Genomic DNA, 2500 nt, shown 5'->3' on the forward strand with positions numbered 1-2500 from the left:
CACACACACACACACATATATATATATATATATATATATATATATATATATATATATATATATATATATATATATATATATATATATATATAAACATATATATGTACACACATATACACACTTGCTTCAGGTGATGAAATGTTTAACATGTGATTGAGATACAATATATGTTAGTGTTCATCAAGAGATGATTTAATCCATTTAAATTCTCACTGCCATTCAATGTAATTATATCAAGTGGGCAAAACTTGATCACTTAAGCTGTACCCTCTTACGACATCTGTTCCCTTTACCATTGTTTATCCTATTCATCTAATCAAATGTCATTTACTCTCTCATTTGTCTTAGATGCATAGATGTTATATATATATATATATATATATATATATATATATATATATATATATATATATATATATATATATATATATGCATACATATGAACCTATAGGAAAATAAACACAAACAGTCCTACTTCTAAGCATCCTGACATTCTTTGCTTTCCGCAAGCATGCAGAAAATCAATCTTATATGCAAGTTGATTTTATAAATATCCACCTCAGACTCAACGTCTTCATCTATTCACATTTCCTTCACCCAAATTCAACTTACTCATCGCTTTAACCTTTGCTCAACCATCTTCCCCATAGCTTCCTGAATCCCACTTAATTCCCATCAACCATATTATCGACAACTCTAGCTGAACAACAACTGTACAGATAAAGAACTGTATAGTTCAATCATGCCATTTATTCCCTCTTTTCATGTCCGTTTTCATCTATCACTGTGTATGTTTACGTATCTATTTTCTGTTGGATTTCATTTTACATCATATGCAGCCTTGCTGTTAGCTATTTCAAATTCTTTTATTAATAATTTGAAACAAACTTATAGACTTAATATCGAAGAATGGAACAATAAACACACACTCACACACAAACACACACATATATATATACTTATATATATATATATATATATATATATATATATATATATATATATATATATGTGTGTGTGTGTGTGTGTGTGTGTGTGTGTGTGTGTGTGTGTGTATGTATATGTGTATATACATATATGTGTATATATATTCATATATAAATGTGTATATATATACATATTTATTTGAATACACACACATGCACAGTTGCACACACACACATATATATATATCTATATATATATATTTATATATATGTATGTATGTATATATATATAAATATATATATATATATATATATATATATATATAGAGAGAGAGAGAGAGAGAGAGAGAGAGAGAGAGAGAGAGAGAGAGAGAGAGAGAGAGATGTGTGTGCATGTGTATGTGTAGGTGAAGGTACATGTATGTGTGTGTGAACGTACGTGTGAGTGCTGTGCTTTTGCGTGTGCATTTATACAGATATTTATAAACCTATATACATTTCTTATGTATTACATATCATTCCATAGTAGTCACGGCTACAGAACTATCTACTGTCACTTTGAGCGAGTTCCCATGGTTCCCACCGGACACCATTCCCTTGATGACAGGGGTTGGGGAACGTGTCCTTTGGGCTACTTAGCTCGTAGCCCTATTAACCATAGCCAGTGATTTTAACCATACAAACTGTGGATAACCATTGCCTTGTAGGATTGCTGATTATTATTGCACAACCCTAGGCCATAAAACAGAATTGCACGTTATTATACTGTGATGATGAAGCGGCTTGATCCTTCCTCTCATGCCAGGACCTACCCCGACCTTTTATCAAGTGAGTTCTTCGTCCTTCAAAACCGGACTATATAAGGGCGAGACATAGCAGCCAGGTCATAGTCGAACGCGTCTCTCCGCCCTCGACAGACATGAAGCTTCTCATTGTTGGTGAGTTGGAAATACTCTCAGTTAGTTTACATGGTCTTTTTCGTAAATATAGATATACTGATGATTATCATATTTTGTTTGTAGCTGTGATGACTGTACAGACAATATATGTTTTTGTATACTTTTAAATCTATTTTTGTTCCTTATAATGAAATAAATTAATTTTCAGTGGCCCTGGCAGCTGTCGCTGTTGGACAGCAGTTCCAGCAACAAAGGCAGTATGATACTGCTGTCAGGCTTGCCTCTCCCGGATACTTCCAACAGGGTGGAAGCTTCACCTCAACTTCCTCCCTGAATAGGAATAACCAGCTGCAAGGCAACTCCTTCCAGAACACTTTCCAAACTGACACTTCCGGTATCAACACTTTCCGTCAGTCTGGATCCTTCCAGAACAACAACCAATTCCAGAATAATGCTGGCAGCAACAGCAACCAGTTCCAGACTGGTTCAGTCCAACAGAGCTCCTTCGATTCGAACGCCTCCCAACAGAACAGAGGAAATCGATTCCAGCAGAATTCAAACATTCAGTCTGGCAACAGCTTCTTCCGATCAGGTTCCAATCAGTTTGGTTCCGACAACCGATTCCAGACCAACAATAATCAGATTAATTCTGAAAGCCAGTTCCAATCCAGCAAT

At 34.8% G+C, this 2500-nt stretch overlaps 1 protein-coding gene across 1 annotated transcript in view; it reads left to right on the forward strand.

Moving 5' to 3' along the window:
• Nucleotides 1-2500, forward strand: part of LOC122246072 (uncharacterized) — a 6111-nt gene that overhangs the window by 2573 nt on the left and 1038 nt on the right. Inside the window, exons 4-5 of the mRNA XM_086533025.1 lie at nucleotides 1803-1864; nucleotides 2034-2500. The exon at nucleotides 2034-2500 is cut by the window's right edge and continues 611 nt beyond it. Of these exons, the coding sequence (XP_086389151.1) occupies nucleotides 1803-1864; nucleotides 2034-2500 (529 nt within the window). The remainder of the gene's footprint in view (nucleotides 1-1802; nucleotides 1865-2033) is intronic.

The sequence above is a fragment of the Penaeus japonicus genome, unplaced genomic scaffold (assembly GCF_977035675.1).
Source record: "Penaeus japonicus unplaced genomic scaffold, GWHDUDI00000001_assembly GWHDUDI00000038, whole genome shotgun sequence".
NCBI classification, from domain to species: Eukaryota; Metazoa; Arthropoda; class Malacostraca; order Decapoda; family Penaeidae; genus Penaeus; species Penaeus japonicus.